This window comes from Meleagris gallopavo, chromosome 7 (genome assembly GCF_905368555.1).
Source record: "Meleagris gallopavo chromosome 7, MGAL_WU_HG_1.1, whole genome shotgun sequence".
NCBI lineage: Eukaryota > Metazoa > Chordata > Aves > Galliformes > Phasianidae > Meleagris > Meleagris gallopavo.
The window spans coordinates 5,016,545-5,043,819 of NC_139410.1; the positions used below are offsets into that span (position 1 = coordinate 5,016,545).

The 27,275-nt window shown below is 43.0% G+C and overlaps 1 protein-coding gene across 8 annotated transcripts in view; it reads right to left on the bottom strand.

Moving 5' to 3' along the window:
- The window catches only part of ERBB4 (erb-b2 receptor tyrosine kinase 4), a 515,280-nt gene that overhangs the window by 238,877 nt on the left and 249,128 nt on the right, over window positions 1–27,275 (bottom strand). For all 8 annotated transcript variants that reach the window (XM_085228854.1, XM_085228852.1, XM_085228851.1 and 5 more), the window contains exon 3: window positions 26,782–26,968. In XM_085228854.1, the coding sequence (XP_085084980.1) occupies window positions 26,782–26,968 (187 nt within the window). The remainder of the gene's footprint in view (window positions 1–26,781; window positions 26,969–27,275) is intronic.

Consider the following 27,275-nt stretch of genomic DNA (forward strand, 5'->3'; position numbering starts at 1 on the left):
TATTCTATTTAAGCTAAGCAAAGGAAAAATGAAGTACATTTGTTATACACAGAGAAAGCTGAAAGGTAAGCACTTCTTCTGCCAAGATGGAAGGAAAGTCAATAACTGATTCTTTGATGGTTCACTAAAAAAGCTGAAACTTCAGTGACAGAATGGTGAACCAGTTTGAAATTGTACCGATTTAAATAGAGGCAGCTGGGACACCAAACAACAAGAGACTGACAGATGAAATAAAGAAATAATTGTTGTAATCTTCTCTAGTGCTTAGCACGACTTTGATTATCTTCAATAACTCTTCTGATGCAAAGCAAAATCAGCACCAAAACAAATTTGCATACAGGAACTTTTTTTGCATCTCTCAAAAAGCATTAATTGAGTTAGAAAAAAGGAATAATAAAGAAGAGAGGAAAAAAATTAAAGAAGTGGCACCAAGAAGTGCAAAGAGATACACCACCAAGTAATTCTTTGTTCTTCTGACAATGTTTTGTTAAATTTGTGCTCAACCCAAAAGAGCACAGTGACCACATGGCTGCAGAGTGCTGAGCCCCTGGACGACCACCAGTTCAGCACACTCTAAAAGCTGTCAGATTGCTCAATAAATAACTGCAGTATAGTCAGAGGTGTCAAAGCGTGAAGAAGCAGGGCTCCATGCACAAAGGTGGCTGCAGGAAGCTAGGCTCCCAATGTGACCAAGTCCTCACACAGGAGCCAAAGGCAAGTTCTCCACTGAGAGCTTTGGCCATAACAGCTAATGAGTAGGTGCTCTGCTGGGTCCCAGTGGGACCTTGGAGTTCTGTGTCCATTTGTGGTGACCAAATCAAAATACAGGTGGGTGGAACAGGGTTCAGAAGTGAGCCATTACGATTCGAAAGCTTCTGGAGCTCCATCTATCCGTTTTTCTCAACTAGACCTAAGCACTGACTTTCTCACAATCTTTACATACCAACATGAGGAACAGACATCTGGTAAAAAAAAAAATAAAAAAATAAAAAAATAAAAAAAAGGAAAATTAAAGCCCTTCAGTTAGCAGACAAATATGAACACAACAAGTGAAATTCAGGCAATTTCCAGTCCACGCCGATCTGAGGACATTTTCTGGACTGCTTATTTAAGAGATCTAACTACACAATCAAATACTCTTTTCAGGCTTCAAAACATGATGATCCTTGAAAATCATGGGGTCCCGTGGTGCTTCAAGTCTTCCAACATTTGAAATGAAATCTGCAAATATTACAGGAATCGATAGGCCTGGTCCTAGAGACAAAATCATTGCTAGTCTCTGTTCATACCCTGCAAGACTTACTGGGACAAGCAAGTAAATCCTCTATTTCCAGCTACTTCACTGCCATAAGAAGCTAAAGATACAATAATTATTTTTCTAATACTGCTGCCATAGTTTACAGGATGGTATTTAAGGGACTGATCCATATGACCACGAATGCAGAGCGAGATGATTGCTGAGCAGGACTCGTTATGATACAAAGGAGCTGAGGGGTCATGACAAAAAAAAAACAACACAACAACTCACACTCCTGCAGCCTCTAATATGTTCTCACAGGAACTGCCATGCCTGAAAAGTACAAACACAGCAAGAAGTCCCTTTCTTTTCTCCATTGCAATCTCTGTGCAGGTGCTTATATCTACACTAGTGAGAGAAATACAGGCTTCTTTTGGAGCCAAGAGAGCAAAGCATTATGGAATGTACTTACTTTAGCTTTGTCCTTTAGGATGCCAGCCATTCTTCTGTCTGACTGAAAAGGATATTAGGTGACCACCTGCCACGTGGATGTGTGGTTGGAAGAGCTGAGCAGCCCCATGCTATAGAAGTGGGGTTTATAGCGGGGATGCACTGAGATTTTCATCAGTGACTTCAGCGAAGCAAAATCCTGCCAGCGTGACCCCAACACTGATCAGTTCAGAAAATCCTACATGAATGTTAATTTGTTTCATCCCACTTTTACTATGTAACATGCCTTAAAAACATTACCTTAGAGAGTCTGAAAAAATATTGGAGCAATTACACAGTAATTTATGCAGATTGCTATGTTAATTTTGAAATCACTTAATTCTCTAAAATGCCTGGAGTTGTCAGTGTCCTGCTCTGAGCTGGCTCTTGAAACACTCCTTCACAGGAGCGAACAAGCCAAGGTACGTGAGCAACCCTGCAGCACAATATCTCACACTCATTGCAGGAGCAGGAAACGAAGGAACCAGGTTCAACACATTCTCAAAGAGGGAGGCCCAAAGCACTTCCAGCAGAGAAGAAACAGCAGCTGATCATTTGGGATCCACAGTGAGAGAGAACTGAAGAGCAACAGTACGGGTGCTAGAAGATAAGTGCTCAGGGCTCAGTGACTGTCATCATCGTGCAGCAAGCACCACAACAGGGTGGCATGGGTTGCCAGTTATTTCTCTAACAGAAGAAATCTCTTTTTCTGCATCTCTTCCCATTGATTTCCTAACTCCACTGGAAAAAACAGAGAAAACTAAATTCACCACTTGCTTATTTTGGTCTGAAGTGGGTAAATAACAAAAGCTTGTGCCTGCTCTTGGTCTATTTTTTTCAAATGAGCTCCTGCAGCCCCCTCCAAGATAGGTACACTTCCAGAAGCAGGTGTGTTAGGAAACATGCCAACACTATGCAATGAATCATAGAATCATAGAGACTTAAGGGAATGCTTCAGACTCCGAGCACCTGATGGAGCTGTTGGTGTCCCTGCTCACTGGAGGGGAGTTGGACCACATGCCCTTTCACAGTCCCTCCAACTCAAACAATTCGGTAATTCTATGATTCTATGCCGCTTGCTCAGCAAGGAGGGGAAACTTCTGCCTGCCTTTAGCAAAGGAGAAAGAACGAAAGGGGTTTCCCAGCCTGCTGTAACTCTGAATGGTTGGCTCCACAACCAGTGGCCAGGGACCATTCCCCTTGGCCTTGAATTCTATGAAGTCCGAATTGTAATTAACAGTGGTTCAGTGATAAAAGCACTGTATTTTAACTACTTTGTTACTGCCTTGATGGAAAAGACCTCAGAGCATGTAAGAAGCATTCGTATGTTCTGAATAAATCAGTTAAGAATGATGATTTTACTGAGTAGCACATTAACGTAGATGGACATAGTGGAACAAGCTTCCAATCTTAATTAGTAAGGAAAACAGTGACCTGCTTTCAATTTAAAAAACATGCATAGCAATAATATACAGGACACAGAGCATACCGTGGCCTAAGTAAACTCCAGGTCTGACTGAGAATGAACCATCAGTACTGTATGACCTGCTAATGCTCAAAATATGCTTTTAATATGCTAAATGTATCACTAAAAGGATACTAAAAGTCTTGCATTAGCATATGCTGGATGATCTTAGAATATATGATAAGTGCAACCAACACAGGCAGAGACTCACTGTTGTGGCCTAATTAAAAACTAATAGTGCAGCATATTGACCTAACAACAGTAATTTCTTCATCTCAGCTTCTCCCCTCCTTTCCAGCTCTTTGGCTGCAGTCAGGGTAGAACATCCAACCCAACTCCCTCTAACAGCCGGCAGCTTTGGGGTGCCAATTTTTCACATCAAGCAATCCTCATACTTGGCTAAAACTTCTATGTGTAAACTGAATGTATCATATATTCCAATGGGAACAAGACTTGGTCCGTCCATCAGACAGCCACTGAATGAGCCTGCAGCACTCCAGAATGAGGACGTTTCCTTAGCCAAGGATCAATACTTCATCTATCCCAGCTGAGGGATAACAGATCACCTCCAGTGTCTATTCGTCATTATAAATGGAAATTGAATTACGTATGGTTGTCAAAAGCAATTTACTCTGAGTTACTTGGAAGCAGTTTCTCCAGCCAGTACAAATAAGAATGTTGTTTCTGCCTAAATCCTGGCAACCAACCACACCTTTTTAAACTTACATGACTCCCTCAACACCAAATTGGCTAAATCTGCTGATGTGCATGGCAGGAAAACCCTGTGAACCCTCTGCACACGTCCTTTTTCCCTGCTGTATGTGTGACTATAAGCAGTGGGGGGAAAGTGCAGGAAAGCAAGACAGAAAAACCACCCATCCCTTTCCACAGATGCAGGGCAGGATGGAGCAAGAGCTGTTCCTCAAGCTTCAGCTCAGTCTCACCTCTCCACACTGTCTCCAGGCACAGACATGTACCCTGAATGGGGAAATAATGGGGAAATAAGACATTACAGTGACAAGAGGGGTGGTAAAACTGTGTCTCGTTTGCTATACTGACACTCTCCTCCTTTCCCCTCTCCTCAAACCATTTTTTTTTTTTAATTAAATTATAAAATAGTAAGTGTGAGAAATGTAGATTATATCCAATTTATAGCTATTTACTAACAGGATTGGAACTGTAACTACCTTCCTTTCCACTTGTCTTTTGCTTTACTTTTTCATCACACTGCCACTGACTTGTATCGTCGTTACAGATCTGTGGAGTAGCGATTTAAATCTCTGCCCTCAACACAAGAGTGAAACTAAGACCAGGTTTTCTTAAACACTATCTCGATGCAGAGGTATATTAAGTTATAGATGTCTTATTAGTAAAGAAAGTACTTTGTTTTGAAGTCCAGTTAATTGGAAAGTCAGTCTTTCCATTTGTTTCTAGTCACATTAAGAAACTCTGAGATGAATGCTGACATAGAAAGTTTAAAAAAATGGCCAAAAACTCACTGTCCATTTTCTATTCTATACCTGCTTCTTAAGAAAACCAAAACCAGTTTTTGCTAAGTGACATCTCTGATTCCCTGCTAAGAGCAGGGCAGCTATGCTAGCCATGGACCACGATCCATGTAATGCAGGTCCAGCTGTATCTGCTGAGCTGCTCTCAAGCTGTTGCGACTTTGGCGTAGCACATGAAGCTGTCAGAGATATTCTACACCCAGATCCCAGGTTTCTCACATATCAGAGCTGGCTGAGAATGAACTGTTCCCTTCACAGCTCAGAACTATCAGACGCAGAAATCACAGCCAACTATAATCTTCAGTCCCTGGCAGAGAAAAACACATTTTCAATTCCTGCTAAAAGTACTACTCCTTGAGTGTATGCTAGTTGTGGCTGTGGAAACTGACAACCTCGTATTTATCAAGTTGCTTTCCATTCTATTTTAAAAAACAAACTCTTCAGCTTACTGTGTTTGAGGAAAACAACATCTTAAAGGCTCAATCCTGCACAAATAAAGCAAAATGTATACTGGACTTAGTGGAGAGAGAACCTCCGAGTTTATATTGTACCTGGGTCCCCGAAAGGGTCCCTTACCTTCACGCAGCATCTGTGAACACCATGGTTTGAACTATGCGAAAGGCATGGCTGAAATTCTGTCCATGTAAACTAGCAAGGAGAGAGGAAACAGGTGACTAGGAGTACCTTAACCTATCCTGATCCTATTCTCAGAAAGTACAATGGGGCTTTCCAGCCTGTGAAGTGGAAAAAAAAGCAGTACAAAATGAACTCATGCAAGGAAAATGAATACAAGGCTGATCTCTAGGCAGCACAGCTCCTTTCCAAAACTGCTTTTCGAATAGTCGAAGACAGTAACTGACTAGGATGAACGTCTCTGAAATAGGTCTGAAAGCTGGGGAAGTGTTACAGTTGTGGAGACATTTCCCCCTCCCTCACACGATGAATGTGGCTTGGCTGGTTTGAACTGTGCAGGACCTGTCAACAAAGTACTGAATTGCTGTCTGCACTCGGATGGCTTGATAAGTGTCTGAGCTTTCCGTGTCACCAGCGATAGCATGCAGACACAAATTCAGCCTGCAAGATGCGCACAGAGGAGTCCACATAATGCAGAAATACAGCCTCACTCCGGCTGGCCTGGGGAGCAGCGTCCCCAACTTCAGTACAGTGCCAGGTTTGTGCACACACAGCTCTGTGCCTGCGGTCAGCCCATGCTCCATTAGGTGCTGCTCTGTGTCTGCAGCTCTCGCAGGGCCAGGGTCACCAGCCTGAGCACAGCAGCCACAAGTGTCCTTGGGCTGAGAGCAAGAGCCAAGCTCAAGAGTGGGAATTCCTGAAAAAGGTCCTTCTCTTTGCTTAGCGCTCTTGTTAAGAGGTATCTATTTCTGAACAGATTACAAACAGCAAGGACAGTTGTTATCACATTTAAAAATAGCCCTAGAGGAAGGGTTAACCTTTCCCTAGCCAGCAGCAAATTCTAAGTGCTACTCCTAGATAAAAAAGGCAATTATTTAGCAGATCTTACAGAGGAATAAATGGCTTAGAAACGTCTTCATGTGAGATTCCTGTAGGAGATTCTTACCCCACCTAATCCTGAGCCTGTGCCCAAACGACAGTCCCAGCACCAAAGCCAACAACACACCCCCAGCTCATTACAAGGCTGCAGCTACGCTTGTTGCAGCTCCACCATTCACACTTAACATGTCTGTAAACATAAGGGAATGTAGGAGAAACTCCTTGTGTTTGGAGCCCACTGTTCCTTGCACTCATCTGGATACACGAGCAAAGGCAGCACCCTGACCAAGGGCTGTGCACACCGTGCTGGCACCACTTACAGCAGGAAGGGAATACCATCCAAGCAGAGTGTGGTCACTGTCATCTGCTTCATAAGCCCCTCTCCTATTGGAATTAAAGTGATTGTACCATCTCACACAGCTCTACGCCCAAGAATTTAAAGGCTTCTCTAAGTGACACCGGTCACAGTGCTGCACAGCCCTACTTCCGAGCTCGGTGTCAATTACCAGGCTCACATGCACGGTGGGCTGCACACAGTGCGTGCTCACATACACAACCACATCCGTGTGGTTGGGAACCAAAAGGAAGCATTGCCCAGCCCCACGCTCCCCGAATTCCTGCCAGACCCACATGCTGCTGCCTGGCCAAACAGTTAAACCCAATCTCTCAGCTTGCTGGGTGAGCAACGTGAGCCTGCATCTGAAGCCAGCACACAGCCTTCTCTGCTCTTCACATTAAATATAATGGAACTGCATGCTGAAAGACTATTTAAAATACCTTCCCAGGAAGTCTGAATTAAATGCTTTCCTTCCTGTGATAAAAAGTTAGAAGGCCTTTATGAACCACGAGTTTAAAAGTTTGGTGCTGCCCAATACTGCAGGAGGCACAGCGCTGCAGCACGTGCACAAAAAGCCCTGGGACACAGGCACTCGAGCTTCGGGAAATTCAGCGTACATCTTTTCTGGATACTACTTTATTTTTAACTACAGCCCTTCACATTTCACATGTCTATGCCTTTCAGGAAGAATATAAACAGAAAAAAGAAAATACTACATATGAATCATAACTATGCTTCTAACACATATGTAATTTTTTTTTAATCGAAGCATTTTCCACAACAAAAAGCACTCAAAGTGTGCAGAGGCACATATACACAAACCTTTCTTTTGGAAAAATCTCCATCCTTCTTGATTCACATGCGATTTTCAGAGAGCAAATCACTGAAGGATGTGATGCTGTATAAGGACATTCTTCTTCCTTCTTTTGAATCATTCTTTTCTCAGGGGAAATGTAAAACAATTTATGAAACTCAAAATGTAATAAGCTAATGATGAAAGGTCTCATCCAAAGTCAATGGAAAGAGTCAATTGATTTCCCTTTGCACTGAATTTATCTCTGTGTCACTGCTGCAGATCCCACAGTCCTGCCACGAACACAGAGCAGCACTGGTGCAGCCCAGGCCTACTGGGGGGAACCAGAATGATCTCCATAATAGATGCAAGAGACAAGAACAAATGAAAGCAATAAAGGCCTTTGCACACATGAATGAATGTAACAGGACACGGCTTTATTAAACTAGGCATAGAAACACTAATGGTCACATAGACAGTATCAGAAGAAACTCATGCCTCCGATTACAAAATGTCTCAGTACTCCAAGGTTTCCTTTTCTAACATATCTGGAACACTTGGCCAGAAGCATGTGAGCAGCCTGCTTTGTATGTTCTGACAGCAGGTTTAACAGAAGCTCCTCTTCATGAGCGTGGACTCTACAATCAGTGACCATATTGAAGCACTGGGGAGGAGTTTGGCTACTACCCATTTCCTACACTGGAATACAACCTAGGCACTGGTCTGCCTTCCTCCTGCATCTCCCTCCAGGAGCTGGTACTTCAGGGCAGAAGAGAAAAAGGAAAGGCACATTTCTGCTATCAGCAGACAGTACTACAGGTGTCTGACACTGCAGTGCAAGTGAGGGGCTTCTTCATTTCTCCCGTACAACTTCAGTGCTATTCTGGGACGCAGCGTGGTGCTCAGCAATAGCACTGGTGACATGCAGGAAATAGCTCCCATGGCAGTAACCTGAGCTGGCTGCTTGCACAGGGATGTTCTGTTCGTCCCTCTTTGGAAGATAAGTCTCTACTCTGAGATACCAGCAGTAAAATATACTGCACTGGCCACTGGACTGCACTAGTTTTGAGTCATTTGTGACTTTGTAATCCCTCTGATACAGCCATATCCTACCTTCACACTGCTGTGGGAACTGAGGAAAGCTTAATATCCTAGTGCATATTTTTGGGAAAACTGTTTGCAGGAATCAACGCCCTCCCCCACCACATGTAATACCTTCACTGCCTATATGAGTTTACAAGAAACATGTCACTTCCCCTACAGAAAGGTGGCCAGTATGTGCACAGGCTGCGTCCTGGCAGCCTCACAGTAAAACTCAGCCCAGGCTAACTTCATTCTACTGACTAAACACAAGCTCAGTGCAGAGATGCACCTTGCCAAAGGCTGTAGAGAAATTGGGTGTGCATGCCCACAGCAGCAGCCAAGCCTCAGGAGCCTCAGGCCAGGCACAGCTGAGCACAAGCCCCTGCAATGTGCTTGCTGCAGGTGAGGTGAATTGGGACTGGACTCTCAAGTGACTATGAGCATATATGCAGCGTATTGAGCCATGAATCTGCTCAGGTGATTTCCAAGTTCACCTAAGTTTTATGAAACCTATTTTTAGCCAAACAACTACAAATGAGCAGCGTCTGCTGACATTTTTTTTTTTTTAAATTACATTTCTCCTTGTGCTTTGGTAGGAAATTGTTTTCTCAATCAGTCTAACGGAGATTGTTAAACAAATTCACCTGAAGAAACTAGAGAGAAAAAGATACGGCCGCCTGTGCCGGTGAAATGGGCTCCGTTTCATTTTTCAGTGCAGCTTTAAGGCCTGATTAAAATAATAAACCAATACAATGATCAATTTAGAGAGCGGAGAAACATGTTTGCCAGACAACGCCTGCAGCCACGCTGCCAAAATAAATCAAAGTAATGGCAGCACTGAGAAAGGAGCAGTTTAACCTGAACGTTGTACCACGTATTCTTGAAATTTATGCTTTGCAGCGACACTATTAAGCATTTTTAGACCATACTGATGAAGAAGAACATACTATCAAGGATATTCTTTCCCCCAGTTACATTCAATAACAGCCCAAGGTACTTGATTTATTATTTTTCAATTACCCCTCTGTCACAGAAGAGCATCCTCCCCCAGAAACACCCACGTTGGCACACTTCTGTTAATGTGCAGTACCTTCAGAAAGTTTCCAAAGAGCGCTCAAAAGCCCAGTGTTTAAAAACAAGGTATGTTTATACTGCTCTCCCATTCCTTTTGATTAATTGTGTTGTAAACGTAATTGCCCAAGAGCAAGGCAGTGCAATAGGCATTTCATTTCCATTTCTATGGGTTTACCGCAGGGTCACCCACCTTTGCCACTCAGTGAACATCAGAGACCACGGCCATGTCCTCCTTCCCCCTCATACATCACTTGTGATCTGGCAGGCCCTGTTAAGCACTTGGAAGGCAGGCCTACCGTGGGGTTAGCAGCTCATTAAATGCTGCTCCTCAGAGCTAATAAACGCGCATTAGCTGAATCCTACATCGCAAGTGACTGGCAAAGCTCAGCCCTCCCTGCTGCATTCCCTGGCTGTCACACAGCACGGTGCACTGCAGTAATTAATGCAGATACACATGCTAATTCTGTTGATATTTGATATAGAGCAGCGTTGCCTCAAAGTGGTTGTCAAAATCATGTTTGTTGATAATCAACTGTTTCTATGCAAGTGGATGCTGCAGCCTCCAGCCGCAGTGTTTATCATATTACAGTGTTACAGGCTCTCAACTCTGAATATTCATGGTCAGAAATTAAGCCATATTTTTTGGAAGCTAACAGTAGTTGCTGCTGAGCATCTCTGGGTTTTGGCAGTGCTTTAGGATGTCAGAGAAATAAAAAGCCACATACACGATCCATTTCTATAGTAGTAACTAAATGTCAGCCACCTAGCAGGTTGTGTTTGGGTACCAATACAAAACCCCCATCTGCACTTAGGATAGTGTTAAAGGATAGGGTTAAAAACTTGAGAAACTGCCACTGTATCTTAGTGCCTCCTTTTCAGTACTTGGCTTCCTACGCCTAAACAAACAACAAAATCAAAATAAGAGGATGCTGTTTACCCTGGGGATGGTTCTAAGGCCTGTATACAAACAGAAAGGTCCACCTTCCTCTAGATTGTGCTTGTTAAATGCTCTGAAAAGATTCGCTCACTGTTTTAAACAAACTGTAAGCAGGATAAATAAGATTCAATGCCTGAAACGCCCATTTGGGACAGAGTCATTAAGGAAAGGGATGGCACACAGAGCAAAGACCTGCAGCTCTTCACAGCAGTCAGAAGATCAGAAGAGGAGCATTCCCAAAGGAGAGGTTTCCCTACCTCTCCGGGATATTTGACAGATCAGAGTGTTATCTGAGCAGCTGGGAACTATCCCAAACCCTTTAAACAAGCACTATACTTGCATGTACAATGCAGCTTTGCTTATCTGGCTCCATGTCAGTCACTAGCTGGAAGCAGAAATGGCACAGTATCATAAAAGCAGAAGACAGCACGGATTTTGAAAAGCCTGAGAGAAAGCTCATAAAAGGTGTCAAATGTGCCATTCATTTTATGGACCTCCATCACTTCACTGACCTTCTTGTATTCTTGCCTTCCAGTGGGTCCTGTAAAGAGCTGAAACATCACTCTAGGAAACAGCAAAATAGTTACTAAAATTATGAAACATAAGCTTTTCATAAAGCAGGCTCTTGAGAAAGTCAGTCCTACCCCATCTCATTTCTCCCCCTGACACAGACATGGTGTTGCCCTACAGACTCACTGTCACAGAGCAATGAGTCTGTGCCTTTCACTTGCTATGCAGTTTTAATCTTAAAAGGGGGTCCTTTTTGTTGCTCTTCTGTTGCTAAGGAATCTACAGTTCCTACCCCAAACCACGGTTTCTCACAGCAATCTCTTGGACAAACACATCAATTAAAACGTCATTATGACATTCCTTTCTGCATGAGATCACAGTTTTGTTTTTAATAAGGAAACAACAACAAGGTGGGAGAAAAGCAGAAGTGCGCTATGGGATGACAAGAGCATTGCTAATCACACTTTTCATCTGCCTGCAATACTGTGATACTGCTGAAATGCAAGCACGAGACCCAGTACAAGCAATAGGCATAAGCAGCAGCAACGTATTTCGGATCTTGGACATAGTCCATTCACCTCTGTTCCAGAACCACTGATCTGGATGACTTTAGTGAGTTGTTCGTGCCTTTCAGCTCTTAGTTGCAAGGTGTGGACACAAGACAGAGATTGATTTAATGGAGAATGAATGTAATGCTCTGCAAGTAGCTTAGACTGCATCAATTAATCAATTATCCGAGTACGTTTCACTTTAGGATATTCATCACTATTCTCATCTTTAATCAACTGCTTGTTCCACACACTACGCAGTTCCTGAGCTTCCATCTGTGAGAAAAATATTCACTTTGCAAAGGAAAACCACCTCTTCCAGTGCCAGCCATGAAAACGAGGAGCGTGTTGACCATTCTATAACGTGACTCATCTTGTAACTAACAACTACAGACGGTGCTGGCACTCACTGCGGCTTTGCTCGATACAAACCTTAAAAATATTTACTGCAGATTGGTAGGAAAAACTGATCTGAAGGTTTTCACCTTCACCTTGGCACACGCAGGGCCAACTTCTATAACCGACTGCATGATTTCCTTTAGCCAGAAGTGGTTTCTAGCTGTGAATTTTTGTTTGCTTTTTTGCAAAGGAGGAAGTTTGAAAGCTTTTCATATCACCACCACGCCCTCAGCTATATCACTACATTCTCCCCCTCTTCCAGCTTTGCTGTAGGATAAACTCTATTCTGAAAGGAACCAGCCCACCCCACCAAGGCCAGATCCCAAGCCTGAGGGACCTCTCCTTTGACATCAGTGGGTGTCAGAGCACATTTGTAATTCCTTGTTACTCATTACTTGATCCATCTATTCCATAAAATGAGTCATGTTACTGACACCACTCCAAGTCCTATCAGTCTCATTGCCCCTCAAGAATTTCATATGCTGTTCACAATGTTCTCTGAACCACCATCACCAACCAAGACCTTCTGCAGCTCCTAAAAGTTCTTTCTGCAAGACAACCTCTTCATCAGCATGCAGTTAAGGAGTCCCGGTGACAGAAGACTAAGGAGTGTCTAGGGAGGGGAGGAAAGGAGATCACAGATGGAAGGTTATCTGCAACAGTGAGAAAAATGTATCTGTTGATAACAAGCCTAGTGTTTGATGTGCATACATACTCCATTATCTAATTTTTAATCAAAAGCCCACATTTATCCTTCAGGGTTGAGAGAAGAGAAAGCTTAAAATGGTCAGTGACCACAGAAAGGATTAGCACATTATTATCTTTTTAATCCACAGCATTTACTTTTTCAGGATTTAGCAGCACTAATACAAAAGTGATTAGTGCTCTGTTTTTGCCAAAACAAGAGGTTGTTTATGAGTCCACACGTGGCCTGTAAAAAACAGATAGTACTGACTGGAATGTGACCAACAACAGAACATTTCATCAGTGATGAAATATCCACAGAAATAGAGATGACTTGTGCGAGTCCTAATAATTACCCCGACCCCCTAAAAGTAAAGCACCAGTCTGTTACATTACACCAGCCTGCAAGCACACAAAAGGTGGCATAGAAAGTCCTTTAGCATTCTTGCCTTTGCTAGACATGTGCTATTTTTAAGAACGTGGGATAACCAGCCCCAGCATTCCAGGATCTCAGTCAACCCTCAAAAAGTCATGACAAAAAAAATGCTGAGATGTTAAAAATAATCAGTGCTATTTTTTTGTATGTGCATTCTAGCTTCTGAGAATTCAGGATTCATGCTTTTCATTTTTACTCCAGACTTATGGGGTTGGAAATAGATATTTTTTCTGCAAGAAGGTTGAAATTCTTAGGCCATCACAAAATTTGAGCACCTACAGTGTTAAGAATTGTCCAAAATCTACTTTCTCAAACCATGTAATTTAAATTGTTTATCTTCTTTTACAGAATAGCCCAGGAATCTGGGAGTCCAGGACTGTGTGTCCCACCCACTCCAAACTAGACTCATGTTCCCAGAGAACATACCACTTTAAAAGGTATTTAGATGGCTAAATCCTAATACTTGGAGTTCAGTGGTTGTTTGCTTTTAAATACGTGGCACTCTCTAATTTTGCTTTCAAAAGTTGTATCTGAAATACTGCAACATTAGCAATAAAGCAGAACAATGAAGGCAAACTGAAAGGATTGACAAATAAGCATATTTAGAAAAGTAGCAAAACAAAAAACTTTATTCTTCCCATCATTTTATTTACTCTGAGTAATCTTGTTTGTGTGTGCATTTGGAACAGACTTTGTTCTCGTTTTAGATTTCAAGCAGAAGTGAGTCTCCTGAATCTTCCATACCAACCTGCACAGTCTTCAGGAAAGTTTTGGATGTTTCCCTAAGCCTCTCTAACGCTTATCAGAATCAAACTAAACTCCAACAGTTTAACAACTGAATGCTACCAGTCTTTAAATACCACTAAATTTTAAGTTCTTCAGAGGCAGTGACACTGAGACATCCTTCGCACCTGCAAATAGCAAGAAGTTAAACACAGCAAAGAGCACCACTTGCCCCTACAAATCGTGAACTGCCATAGCTTTGTCCTGAAATTGATCCTGTGCGGTGTCCGATAAGAACAACAAGCAGCATGTGCCTCACACACACAGCCAGGCAGAGCTCTTACTGCACCTGGTATTTTAAAATACGCCCTTTGTGAATTTGCAATGAATACCTCTATTAAATCTCTCCAGCACGTGAATATTCCCTTCTCTAAAAAGATGCTAAAATCCAAGGTGAAGAAATTCAGCTGTGGGGCTGATGACTCTAGCACCTCATTCACCTTGAAGCTGAAAGGACAAAAGACAAGCTTGTGAGAGCTTTCTTTTCTTCCCCAGCTTGGAGTGCAGATCAAATGTGAATTGCTACAGAACTCTGAGGCAGATGAGGTTTTCAAAATGTCTTGTTCTCATTTAAAAAGGTTATGTCTGTACTGCAGTCACAGTATCTCAAGTAGAAGTTCTGGGCTGGCCTCGTACTACTTAGATCTCTTACCACGAACATTGTGACTCTGGTAGTGAGGAGATGACTTTTGGCCTGCAGCCCAAATGTTTACTTAATGTCTAGGAAAGCTTTTGTGGCCTGCCTGGGTTCCCGTCCTCCACTGCCAAGAGCAGCTGAGCTGGGTTTAACTCCCTGGCTCCCACAGAGCCAACATGCACTGTAGCACTTACACAGAAACCCTGCAGGTCTCAGGCCACACAAACATGAAATTTTTCATGTATGAATGACATCAGCAAATGCCCTCCTTCTGCTCACTACTGCAGGCACCATGACTGCCATTCTCCCCTTTAACCCTGCTAGAGTTTTAAAGGATTTTAAGACAATAGCATAAAAACTCCCGGCAAGGATGCAGGTAATACACTTCCCAGTCACACAGCAGACAGGTGGAAAACATGATAGAAGAAGAGTCAATAGCTGCTTGTTATCACACTCCCTCTGAACTGCAAAAATGTCTTAGGATGCTGTGAATTACTCTCCTATTGTTCTTGCTATATCATTAGTTTGAAGAGGTTCATGTCTGTGTTATTTGGTTGCTTGCTTTGTTTGCTTTATCAGTTTGCTAGATGATGTATAATTAAAAAAGCCCTGTTTTACCACCTCACTCACAGATCTCTTTAGATAACACAACGGATGTGATAGCAAGAGGAAAAACAATATAAGCTTCAACTGCTGCAGCTTCCCTTTGAATTTATTGGAACTTTCCCTTCTGGGGTACGTGTCTCTTATCAGAAATGGGGCTGTGCTACAAATGCCAGTATTTATTTCCCACTGACATCAGTGAACACAATGGTTTGTTGACATAAGAAAGCTTCAGACAGCAGGTGAGACTGGACAACGCTCCCCAAACATTCACAGCCTGAAGCTCTTGACAAAGCCAACAAGAAGGTATGTCACATTTGGAGATACACCTGCAGACTGAGCTCACAGACCAAAGCTGGACGAGAAGTTGCTGTATGCAGATACGCCACAAATGCTTGCTCCAGTGAACAAGCTCTGCAGCAGCCTCTTGCTGGCACTCTCTTTCACCCTTTGGGCTTCAGCAACCAGCACTGCCAACTGCTCCATACTTCCACCAGCTCCCTGCAGGTCTTTGTCTCTGACCTCTCTTCAGCTCATGAAACCAAACTTTGCTCTCATGGCTGCTTCATCTATCACTGCATTTAGTGCTCCTGCCCAGGCTCATCTCATGCCTTGCCAATGCCATTTTTCCTTAAAAAAAAAAAAAAAAAAAAAAAAAAAAAAAAAAAAACAACCACATTTCACCCTTCTCAGTTTCCTTCCTAATTCCACTTCTCTAGCTCATCTAACCATGCTTTTTTCTTTTTCCCCCACACTTTGTGCTTCCTTCTTATCACATCAAATAAAATCAACTTTTGTTCATTCCCAAGATCTTCCAGGGCCAATCATTCTCTCATACACTATTTATGCCTTCTCCACCTTCAATAAGCCCGTCATGCCTCCTTTCATCACACACAAGACGTTTTCAAACATCTTTTGTTCTTTCTTCTGTGCTGTATCTCATACAAAGACGTGGACAGCCAGCAAGTTATCTCATTGACCTCTTTCAAATACTTCTCTCAAATCTTCTTTGTCTTCATACAAAAGCGAAACTTGGCATCCCTGTGGGTATCCAAAACCAGTTTTACCCACAAGAAGCTGTAGATTTATTTTCCCCACCACTCAGAGTCCACTGGTGGCCTCCTGCCTTGGACACGCCAAGCTATTTAGGGCAAGGGCTATTTTTGTCAATCTTCTCCTATGCATTTATGAGCCACGACTGGGAATTTAAGTGCTGCTTATAGATGAAAAAAATAAATGACCTCTATGTTTCAGAGAAAAAAAATAGCTGAAGTTTATGGATTAACATCTACAAAGATTCACGAACTCTTAAAATATGAACACTGTCCTTAACATAGAAGTGTCTAGACAGAAACAATTAACAGCCAAGAGAAATCTCTATCAACAGAAGTTTCAAGAGGTTGTGCTGTTGTGATTTGATCCTACAATATTGCCAAGCTTTAGTAAAATTATGTAAAACATATTCCTGTAGGCCATCTGGGGAGCAAAGAGCAGAACACATACATCTCCTCTTACCACTGCTCCACAATAACTTATGAACCAACAGTTTGTGAACCTATGGAGATCTGCACACCAGCAGTCATTTTCTACACCTTGTCTTTACAGAGTTTAAAGGTGAAACGCAGCCCTCACTGCAGGCAAGCGGCCAGTTCAGAAAGATGATGGGTTAGATTTCAGTTCCCTGGAACTGTTTTGGTCACAGCCTTTGGATGCACTAGTTTGGGCATTTTAGATTAGCCCATGGTGGCCAAGACAACAAAAGCCTGACAGCTTAAGGGTTGGAGGAACTCTGGTATATAGGACAACGAGGATGGAAGCACAGCCAAAGCTGAAAGATATTGTATGGCAAGAGAAGGAGCTCTTAAGCAAATTGCTGGATTCAGGGGCATGAGGCAAGATTGTACATAAGTTTGCAAGCATTTGTTTCCTTTGCTCTCTCTAGACATGGACAGCAATGTATATGACAGCAAAAGGATTAAATAAATAGTCTTCTTCCAATCTCTGCCTTCTAGAAATAAGACTGATACTAAGCCATGTCAGCAACCCTAGTACCACTTCAAGTTGCAAATATGGACAAGGTTAGTAGGGCACCACAGCACCGCAGTCAGCAGGGCAAGTTGCACAGTTTTCCCCTTCAGTTGCATCTCATTTGCCCCTATACTGTCATGTAACTCTTGGTCAAAGCAGTAGCAACAAATAAGAAAGGCCTATGCCTCACACAAGGCTTACATTGGTTTAACTAAAATCAGTTTTGAAGTCAAGTCAGCTCAGCAGGCATGAAATCCCATGTGAATCCACTTAACTTAGTGCACAGACATCAATTTAGCTCATCTGAGTTGCTGTAGTAGGCTAGATCAATACAAGGCACTTGTAAATGGATATAAAAGTACATTCACGTGGGGTTTGCTTCAATTTAGCCAGTTGTGTTAGGGAGCAATTTTAGTCAAACCCAAGTAAGTTTTCTTTGTAAGCCACCGTTAAGCCCTAGATTATGACACCGATTACCCATATCAGAAAGCAACTGGTACATCTCTGAGCAGACTACCTCATGTCTCTGCAGCACATCCCACATCAGCTGGATGTGAAACCTGCCATCTGAACCTGGTGTCACCAACCTCTCATTGCTGGGGCAGCCAAACCACCATCATGCAGTGCTTGTGAGGCACGTCAGCGCCACTCCCAGCTCAAAGGCTGAAGATAAAGGGCAACCTCCAAGATACTGCAAACTGCACAGCAGAGGACTACTGACACCAGGAAAGGATGTGAAAAAGAAGATTAGCATGCAGGGCTGCTGGAGGACACACTTCATGGTCAGGAAAGTCCTAATGTCCCTTCTGACCCACCTGCTGCACCAAGCAAGCCATAATCTGCCCCATCCAGACACTGTGGATGGAAAGTGCCCTGAGCAGAGAGGCATGCAGCAGCATGGCCACTTCTCTCTGAAGCAAAGCAGTAAGGTTGGATAGGCCACTGACAAAATAGCAATTGCAATTATATGTTTTTTCTATTTATATCAGAAGTTAAATTAACAGATTAATGTTTACATCCAACCGCTGCTACCAGCCTGAGGGGGAAATGGAGCAGAATGAGGTCGGCAGAGGTCACAGCTCATTCAACACATCAGTACAGTCAAATCTGCTCAGCGGAGCTTTGATTACTTCTCCAAACTTCAAGGCTGGTTTGTGCTAAGACTTTTTTTTTTTTTTTTTAAGAAAGCAAGGAATAAAAGGCTAAAGCCAAGGCCACGTTAAGATATTAATAAATCTCTCAGCTAGCAAAAATATTATCTTCATTTGGGAAGCTGAATGCTCCTGAATATTAAATCAAAACCATTCAGCTCTCTACACCCAGGAGTCTCACTCCTGGATGAAACAGGGGCTGTGGTGAGACTCGGTGATCTCACATGGGGCTAACTGCACAGCTCTTGGGATTAATCCATTCTGTAGTCACAGCCATTAAAACATCCCTCTCAGCTCTTCTTTCCACGTGCACTGAGCAGGATGCCGCCCTTGCAACCTTACCTAATGCATATTTTAGCTGGGTGCACGCTTTTAAGACATCAAGTCCTGCTTAAAGATCAGCCTTCGAGTCCAGCCATTGCTAAAGCAACTCTACAGCACACAGCGGGATCAGCCTCTGTCAGCACATCAGTGTGACCACCAGAAGCACAGCTACCACAAGCCATAGTTAACTCAGCAGGAGGGAACAAAACCACAGCCATAATATCATCATTTAAGAACTCCCACACAACCCTGCATGAGCAAGGGGAAATAAAAGGAGGCAAGCCCTGATCCTCCCAATCCATTCAATCCACCTTGCACTGACTGTTTCTGAACAGCAGCTCTTCTACCCCCAAACAAGGTCCCTGCCCCTCCCCAGCACAGCTGCCTGCACCTGTGGCGGCAGGGCTTTGACACCTTCCTGCAGAGCAGCAGAGTCTCCTGGAAAAGGAATAACAACCAGCACTTCAGTCCGTAAAAAGAGCCAGCAGCAGGCTTACCCTTTTGTGCATTACATTTTATTTAATTATTATTATCATTGTTTGCAACATTGTGCTCAGGATAATGGATTTGTAGCCGGCTGAGGCTTGTAAAGAATTTAAGTATCAAGCAAAGAGAATCATTATTATTTCATGGAAACGAAGCACAGTTGTTTTAACTCTAACAGAGGAGAAACCCAGAGCCTGTTTCTTCCACTACTGCTTCTCATAGAAAGAACAAATCTCAATAGGATGTGGCCTTGGTAGTCAAGCCATAGAAATGAACTCAGCCCCGGCCCAAATCTCAACATAAAGTTTGCCACTACTTCAAGTGCCCCTCTTTGATGTTGACTCAGCTAAAAATAAACAAATAAAACAAGCATTAAAACAAACAAGAACTCCATGCACTCTCCACTCCAGAACCAGAGACACACTGAGAGCTCAATGTGACACGCATAGAGAATACAGCAGTGCATCCAACATAACTCCAGAAATGATGACAGCATGTTCCAAGGACACCCAGCATGCCCTAACGCTGCTCTGTTGGGGTCAGTTCAGGCAGTGCAGTGAGCAGCTCCAGGTAAGCTCAACCTCAGTATCCTGCTCACAGCTGCCCATTGCCATCTCTGAAGCAGGCTGACTCTGCAGCGTTCCATCCAGAGCCCAATAACAGAACCAGCTCCCAGAGCTTTTGCAGCATGAACACATGATTAGCTGATCCATAAAACCCAACACAAAACCAATCCACTAACATTATTTCATCTCTCCAGCTGGCAGAAAGAATCATCTTTGATGCTGCCCTTCGTTCCATGCTCTCACATCAGGGCTATGTGTGGCTTCAAAGCCAAAGCATGAAGCTCGACTATTTCTGAGAGCAGAAGCAGAAATCAGCACCCAGGGAATCTCCAGTGTGAGTCCAGTGTGAGCACAGCCTCTGTGCAACAGCTGGCCTGACAGACACCCTCTGTCCTCTAAGCCTTAAGGAAATGAAAAGTACATCTATGAAAGTTTCACCAAGGTGGGGATGGAGGAAGAAATAAATAAATAAACACATAAATAAATAAAAGAAGGCAAAAGGGCTTCAGAGAAGACAGCCCCTTGAGCGATTTCCAAACATCAAAGAAAAAAGCCTCCAGCGTGTTCTCCTCATGTGATAGCTTTGCTCCCCCTCCCTGCCTGCAGGCACGTTTCTACAGCTCCACACAGCTCCACTTCCATGTGCATCACCTGCCTCCTGCTCAGAGTACCTGGCACTGTCACTTCAGAGCAATCAAGCTTCATTCTGCGTGGAAAGAAGTTTCTGCAAAGCAGATGGAACCAGCTGGGGAGTACCAGAGCACTATAGCAGCTCTGTATCAGCCATGCTCCTGTGCAGCCTGCCTGCTCCTTCATCCCTAATACAGCTACTGCTTTGGCAAGTGCTTTTGTTTTGCCATTAGACTATTGCATTTGGGTGTTTCCCACTTTGTCACCTCTATTTGCACAGTGATTTCCCTTCCTCTGCAGGTCCATGTTTCTATTTTTTTTGTTCTCCTCAAGGTTACCATTTCTGCCTAGACATTTCTGCATTTATCTCAGCAGTGTGATCAAACTGTCAGATAAACTTCTTATGACTATCAGTTACTCTCACTTCAAAAACTGAGGCTGCTGCAAAATCACCCACATTGAAACCTTTCATAGTGGTTTTGACAAGAGCAGTCCCAGAGTTGGCCAGGCTGGGATTTGTGGCACCACAAGGACCATGTTGAGGAGCAAGCAGCCTGGGATGGAGCTGGCCAAGCAGCAGTTTGGGCTTCACCTCCTTCAGCCTACAGATAGTGAAGCTAAAGAAGGGACCTCACATCCTCTGATCTGGTTTTAAAGAGAGGTCTGTAGGCCTGTGCTACCTTGTAGACATATGCTGCAATGCCACTGAAGTGCCTGTGCTTAAAGACATTTACCTGACACCCAATGCTCAGAGTTTCATGCCCGTTTTGAGCCCCACTGCCACACCAGTGCTCACACCTCACATCCCTGCGAAGCTGGCAGAGCCTGCCACGTACGGCAGATAAACCACTTTGCTATAGAACACACCCTTCTGCTAGGGAGAGCTGATGGGTTACATTCACCATGTAACACAAGACTAATTATTTTACAAAAGCACCCAATTCCTTGTCAGCTGTTGCCTGTCAGAAGAAAATAAGAAAATCAATGAAATCAGAAGACTGTAGAGAGAAGAAAAAAGAAAAAAACTCCACACTGAAATCAGTGCCTCTTTCATTCACCTGAACTGAAGAAGATATACTACCGGAGTAACAAGGATTTCCATTCCTAAAATAGCCAGCCCCAACCAGCACAGGCACAGCCCCTTCCTGTCCCCGGCAGGAGCTGGGATGTATTCCTCAGCAGCACTGTCACTACAAACTGCACAGTTTCTTCCCTAGTGTAATGCTGATTGCATTTTACTTACGTTGTAGAACAGCTCAGCACAGATCTCTCTGCCAAACTCAAACATGTTGCAGTGCCACCCATTCCTGACCCGTGTGATTGAAATGGAGGGATTACTCTGCTCAGATGTTTAACTCTCTGCAAAGTGTTTGGCCAGAGAAATCCCTATGCTGCTGGAGCTCGCGAGTCGCTGAAGTCGGGCAAAGCTACTACTTTGTTAGGAGGTTTCAGCGTTATTGGATTTATCTTGATTGCCCATATATCTAAAAAGCTAAAGGGTGTTTCACACATCCAAAACTTGGAGAATTTGAAAAATGTGCTGATAGAGAAAACTACTGCAGAGAGGTAAAAAGAAGAAACTACCAAGAAAGAGAGAACAAATGACAATGGCAGGTGACAATGGCAGCATACCTGGATGTATTGTGGAAGACAGTATGGGCCAATTTAAATTGCAGTTTGTTACAAAGTCAGAGCAATAAGGCCAAGGGTTTGGCATGGCTTCTCCTCCCTGTAGTTCCAAGCTCAGCTTTGGTCAGAGGATAAGTTGGTTGATGAGACCTCCTCCTGGCTGTGGGGTACTCAAGGCTCATGGGGAGCATCCTGCCCATGCCTTCTGATAAACTGGTCAGCCCATTTGCAATACACAATATGCATTTCATAGTTTGTGAGAAAAAACTCATAGGAGAGGAAGCAGCAAACAACTTCCAGAGACCGAAGGCAGGCATTTAGGATACGTTGAATCCTTTGAATATCCAATTAGAAAACACGCGCCAATAAATCATAAGAACGAGCTTCTTCTATTTTCTTTTGCCATAATCATTCCAAACAAGGTTGCACATTTCTAACTCTAGAGACAGAACTAAAAATACAAAAGTGCTTTGAAATAAAGAAAGCTGAGCATCAATGGGTGATCTACAGGTTGCAAAAAAAATCAGACAATCAGACATTAGTTGCAGCATTTAGCATGACAAAAGCATATCTGAATCCTTTAGAGACTGTAAAATTCTAGCCTCACTGCAATTAAAAATCCAAAGCTCAACTATTGTTACTGAACACAATCAATGTGCGAGTATACATCTCCTGCGGGTGAGGATCAGTCTTTACTTCTGACCATACACAATACATACACCTCTTGACCTTGCTATACTACCTGTGACCCATTTCCTGCTGGCTCCGTAGGCTGTGCCACAGCACAGAGGAGCTTTCCTTTCCCAAAGCAAGAACAGGCATGCTCAGGATATCCCTCCTTTTTCTCTCCACCGACAGGTCAGTGGTGCTGTGCTGGGATACCGATGCCACCTGCCAATTCCAAGCTTACAGGGAAGGAGTGCCCCTGGACAGACACTGAGCACTGTGCCTGCTTCTTCTAGGCACTACACTCTAACTCCTTCAGCAGCCCTGATCGCAGAGGGTACCAAAGGGATTTTTAAACAAATTCCTCATTCTTCCACGTATCCTAGCAACACCTCTCCAAGGTTAGAGATGCAATGCCTTGCCCACCTGTTGTATGGGAAGCCTGAGGCAAACTACAGATTGCTTTCTTCCCAGCTCACCCAATAGTAGGAAGCCACAGAGACCAAGGGATGCACCAGCACAACCAGGGCTCATCCACTCAGGCTGGGAGTCACACACAGGTATTGGCATCTCAGCAGTGACTCACCGATGTGCATTGTGTGTGTGTGGACCAAGGAAAGGTGACAGAAAGGGAATGGTCCTAGCCTCTGCTGCAGGAATGTCCGTACGCAGTCACAGTGCTGAACAAGCTCAGCCAATTTATAGCAATCAATTTCTGTACACAATGAAGATGTTCCCTGCCCTGGGATTTTCCTGCTGGTCAAATGAGATGTCTTCTTTTTTTTTTTGCCATCCTTTGGGCTACAATATGCATCTGCCACTCAAACTTCAGTTATTTTAATTCAACATTTATCTCTATTTATCTGCCCAAAGCGGGCAGATAAGAAATTAGAGATTGTGCTGCTTTTCTGTGTTATCAAACTAACCACCGCTAACTCTGCTTTATTCTCATATATTTAAGAAATTCCAGAGTTGCATTGACACATGCAGGGGAAACTCTATTACCAAGGCCAATAGGGGAGATTAGCTGATTCCTGCTTATTCGAAGATACAGCATTTGCTGTAGATCTCTGTTACTCATCTTCACTCAGAGGAAAATATGGGATACTTCATAAGTGGTTCTGGCTTGTGAGTTATCCCTCTTTCCCAGCTCATGAAGATAAATGCCATAATGAAATGCAGCCATCAGGTATTCTCTATATTTGGAGTACTCAAAGTGTGAACAATGATTATGCCCTTTCATTGCATAAGTTAAGGTTGACTGCCTAGCTACATGGGAGAGACAGGAATGATTTGCACTAGCTCATACAAAGTAAATGGAAAAAGGTGGCATTCCTTCTCCCTCAGCATCAGTTATTCTGTTAATCTCAGGCTGAATAATACATTCAGTGTGTCAAACTTGCACTTTATTTTAACACTGCTTGGCAGCTGAATCTGCAAGCTGAGATGAGTCCAGCTGAGGTGGCAGCAGCCACTTAGTTGGTTCAATGTCTGTTTGTTTTCCACTTTTGTGGAATCATTGACTACGTGTTCATAGTAAGTGAGAAATAGATTTTTACAGGCCAAGCTTTCTGGAAGTGCCACGTGAATTTTGGGGCCTGCTCCTGACCTGTGCTACACTACCACAACTCCCTCTCGGGCTGACAGACATCATGAGTGAGAACAGGACTGTGTTTTCCGTGTCAGATAAAACATACTGCTATCACAGCTGTCATTTTTTTTATAGCTTAAGGGGAAAAAAAAAAATCAAGCATTTAAATTTAAAGCTGAAATGTAAGTATGTCAGAAATATCTGACAATAAAAACACAGCTGTTAACAACACAGTAAAAATAATGCAATGGTACATCACAGGGGAATGAAATCATGCCTCTGATTAAGACCCAGGATGATCAGCAGGTGAGAACACTGCATTTTATCATTCTATGCCAATACCTTTAAATCTGTAGTGGACTAGAAGCCGGATGGCTGCAAGCTCATGGGAACTGCTTCACCTTAAATTCAATGCAAATCACTGGTTGTTTCTAATGTAAACAAGGAGCAGTTGGTAGACACGGGGAAGACCCAGACACAGCTCATCTATTGTGGCCTGGTGCCATTAGGGCTGCTGCAAACACCACTTGTTTTTATGCAGCTATTAAGGCTAAGGATGTATTAGGAAAATGAATGAAGTAGTAATAGCTCCAGGGAGAATATCTGCATCAAGAAGCAGGTTGTGGGTTAATACAGTCAGGTGCATCTTAACCAGTACAGAAAATGGTCAAAGAACAGCTGCTGGGGGGACTCCTGAGGCCCTGGCACATGCTATCTAGAAAATACTAAGAGCATTTTTTAAGCACATACTGGCTCATACTCAGCACTCAGAAGCTATTTTAAGCACTCAGTGGAGACAAGCTAGTGTTATTAGGCACTTCCAAGAAACAATACATTTTGAGCCAAATAATCCCATCAGAGGGCTTTCTAAACACCACCTACATTACATGAAGTGGCTGTGGTGATCTCATCTTAAGAAAGATTCAAAGACTGAGCTAAGGCAGATTTTCTTACAGCACTTGAGAAGACAGGCTAGATTTTCATTGGGCAGTCTTGGTGCTATCACAAAAAAGCAGCGTCCCGAGAGAAACTCTGGAAACAGGCACAGGGCAGCTGGTTCAAGAACAAAGTCTTGAGCCAAGGCCTACAAGATATGTTTATTCACATTACCAAGCATCAAAGTAATGGATAAATAGTCACTGAAAACACAACCTTTACTTCCTAGCAGAACAACAGCCTTCAACCCCAAAGGAAAGGGTTACCACCCTTCTCCGGCCTTGGCCTTTCTGTCTCAGTTTTATCTGGACTAATGTATTTTACAAAGCCTCTTGAGACCCACAGACAATAAAAGGTATATGAAGTAGACAATTCTACTTGTGCATGATGCTATAGCTCTGCGTTAAGTGAAAGCACAGATAGCCACAATGAACACCTTAAATCAGAAGGATGGGAAAAAAACTGGAAACAGAATAGGAGAAAATTGGATTACGAGAGTAGTAGAGAGAAGCACAGTAGGAATGGCAGGGATTTAGAGACCTTGGGAAGCACTCTGGTATCAGCGTGATGGCCTCAGTAAAGAAAAATGTTAAAAGTCTGACTGGGAGAAAGAGCTTGCTCTGAAAGCCTGGCAAAATTATGCTTTAGTCCATCAAACAGATGAAGTTTCCTTCACCTTTCTGTTTTTGAAAGCACCACCATACAACTCAGAGATATGAACAGAGAACTGCAGGCACTTGTGTACCAGTGCCTACAGAGACACAAAAAAAGTGAATAGAGAAGGGTGCCTAAGTATAGTTCACCAAGTTCCCACCTCTCTGTACAAGCTCTACACCTAGCTCAGGTCAGCGATTTGCTCTCAACATTTAGAGATTCACAGAAATAAGGGCCATTTCACAAACATCAAAGCAAATGTCCTCCCTTTGTGAGGAACCAAATATAAATAAAATACTTTTAGTGAATTCCCTAAAAACATTTGCCACTGCCTGCAATTCATTAAGTTACTGTCCAACACTATACAATATGATACTTGGCCAACTTTTAAGCTCCCAAACCATTCACTACAGACTCTCAGTTGAGAGAAAAGAAATACTGACATACTCCCCATCATTATCTAACCATGAATTTACATGAATATAAAAACATTGACTTAACTTACCTTTCTGCTCAAAGGAAAAATAAAAATATTTTTTCACTATATATAATAAACCTTTTCTCATCGAAAAGGAAGTTCTAAAATGAAATACAGCAAAGACCCAGTGACTCTCCCTTCCTTCCCTGCACCACTACCAGCACATCAGCAACAGCGACTCAAACAGAAGCAAGAACAGAGGGAAAGCTCAAGCTAAGCTACTTTGCCAAAAAGTATTTAACACCTGAAACAACTTGCATCAGTAACCAAGGACCACTGGGAAACAGCGTTCTTGAAAACTAAGGAAAAAGGTCATCTTCAACAGTTATTTTTGTTTTAAACGTGCTCTTGCTATGAAACCTATACACAGCCTTTGAACCTGAGAAGAGCTCAGTTGTGAACCAAAAAGGAAATTAAATGAAGTACCAATAAGCCTTTCAAACAATGCACAGCTGCCATTGTCTGATGGTGCCTCTGTTATACGCATAATGCAAATGACCGAGAGCTCTGATGCACATATTCAACAAACAACAAGCTGTTATTTTTTGAATTGTTTCCCTCACCCCCCCCCCCCAAGTAATCCACCTTATTTACAAACTTCACTTACCTGTCAAGTTCTTCAAGCCAAGTTCCCTGAGTCCAAAATTACCATCCTTTCTGTAGTTAAGAAATATTGCCAGAGCGTATCGGTCTTCATAGAGCTTGGTCCCACGAACGATGCGCAGGTTCTCCAGTGGCAGGTATTCAAACTGATTCAAAGCCACCAAAACATAGCCTGTGACTTCTCTGATAGACTGAAAGACAAAAATGAAATAAATAGATTAGGAGCAGCCCATTTATAATTGTTCTGAATTTGTCACACATCAGATGCTTTAGCATGAGATACAGGTATAACAAAAAAACTTAAGCTTCAAATTCTCGAATTGAACCACATTTCTGTTTTGGTTTAACTGAGATTATTAGAGATACTAGCAAGTAGCTTTCCACTGTATAGGGTGAGACTGAAGGTCACAACATATGGTAAGAGAGAGACCACTGGAAGAGCTCACCATCAAGGAGGAATGGATGACAGAAATGGAGAGCACGGTTGGATGAGTAAAA